At 36.6% G+C, this 1,722-nt stretch overlaps 1 protein-coding gene across 1 annotated transcript in view; it reads left to right on the top strand.

Annotated features, from left to right (window-relative positions):
• The window catches only part of LOC115221350 (short-chain collagen C4), a 20,157-nt gene extending 18,722 nt beyond the window's left edge, over positions 1-1,435 (top strand). Inside the window, exon 4 of the mRNA XM_029791528.1 lies at positions 653-1,435. Coding sequence (XP_029647388.1) covers positions 653-1,143 — 491 coding nt within the window. The 3' untranslated portion in view covers positions 1,144-1,435. The remainder of the gene's footprint in view (positions 1-652) is intronic.
• The last annotated feature ends 287 nt before the right edge of the window (positions 1,436-1,722 follow it).

Raw genomic sequence — 1,722 nt, 5'->3', positions numbered from 1 at the left:
CTTCTTTCAGTTTCCGTCTACCAAATCCACTCACAAGGCTTTAGTCGGCCCGAGGCTATAGTATACAACACTTGCCCAAGGTGCCACGCAGTGGGACTGAACCCGGAACCATGTGGTTGGTAAGCAAGCTACTTACCCCACAGCCACTCCTGCGCCTATGTTGTATTTGTTCATAGTGTATACCGACCATTTTTTTTTTATCTCTTGACCAATTAAATTAACCCCCGTAAACTAACGAAACTTTTATCGATGGTATACTACTTATACTATTTGCAGTGGAGATGTGTCCTATCAAATAATACGTGGAAAAACTATAGAAAATAACATGATAATAGAGAGATTCATCAACATGTTGCATTCAATTCTCCTGATTCTTGCATGTAGGACATCCTAGGATCCCAAATTGTTAATCGTAAACCCGTTGTTTCCATATGAATTCAGGTTTGTATCATGGTTGTATGATAGTCTTTACTATATACAATATTCCATAATTTTGATATTTTCGTTACAAATATTCTGTTTCTTCTGCTGTTCCCCTAACATATACATAAGATTCGGGTAGGTTATGAGATACAAACATAAATTTTTATCAATGTCATTTCATATATAAATTTTCATTAATAAATTTGGTATACATTCTTACTATTTCCAGGTGTGGTTAGTGGGCAGTTCTTTGACCAACCTGGTGGTGGAAGTAATTTCTTATGTCTACCAAATGATCCGATTTGGGCCAATTATACTACAGAGCTTGAAGTGGCCGCTCAGATATATGGATGCGAATATGAGATAACAGTTGCTAATATATTTTCTTTAGCTAACGCTAAAACTCTTCAGGATCACAACGTTCCGTGCGCTGTCTGTTTGACACGACAACCTGCTGTTGTTATGATGTTACCAGCCAGAACACGCTGTTACCCTGGCTGGACGATTGAGTATTACGGTTATTTAATGACAGCCCACAACGATCACAAGGGCCGAGAAGAGTATGTATGCGTTGACCATGCACCAGAAGCTGATCCAGCAGGTTACAGAAACGAAAATGGAGCTTTATTGTATTTCGTTCAGGGTGTTTGTGGTTCATTGCCATGTCCACCGTATGTCAATGGCCAAGAATTAAGCTGTGTTGTGTGCAGTAAATACTGAATAGAACATAACTGAATCCGTTTCAATTTGAAAATGTATATGGGAAAATTGCATGTGATAATATCAAAGAAAAGTTTATAATTACGTAATTTTGTTTCATGATATTTTATTCAATTTATGCTTATGGTTAAAATAAGCAGCAATATAATTTTTAGAAAAGTATTCGAAACGAGAATGATATCCAAGCAGAACGATGTAAATCTCAGCGAATAATTCTTGAAAAACACTATGTAAGGCTTTGTTTATCGTTATATATCTATATACTGAAATAAAGTGATATCTAATTTTAAAATATAGTGTTCCTTTTCTTTGCATACAACAAAACTCAACAAATATCGTACATGGATATCTTTCTTCAATGCCAGCTCCGCTAGAGTGGGAGAGTGTGAGAGCCAAGAAGAACTGGAAATATGGGTATCATAGCGAATGATATCAAAGAGAAATATAGCCATTCGATGCATGATATACTACCTTAAATGCTATATTTTCAACATCACTCAGGTATTATTTTTTATGACAAAGGCGGCGAGCTGGAATAATCGTAACCACGGCGGGCAAAATGCTTAGCGGCATTTCGTC

Source organism: Octopus sinensis, linkage group LG18 (genome assembly GCF_006345805.1).
Source record: "Octopus sinensis linkage group LG18, ASM634580v1, whole genome shotgun sequence".
Taxonomy (NCBI): domain Eukaryota; kingdom Metazoa; phylum Mollusca; class Cephalopoda; order Octopoda; family Octopodidae; genus Octopus; species Octopus sinensis.
Note: the sequence above shows the minus strand (reverse complement) of the source record. Positions and strands in the feature narration are given on the sequence as shown.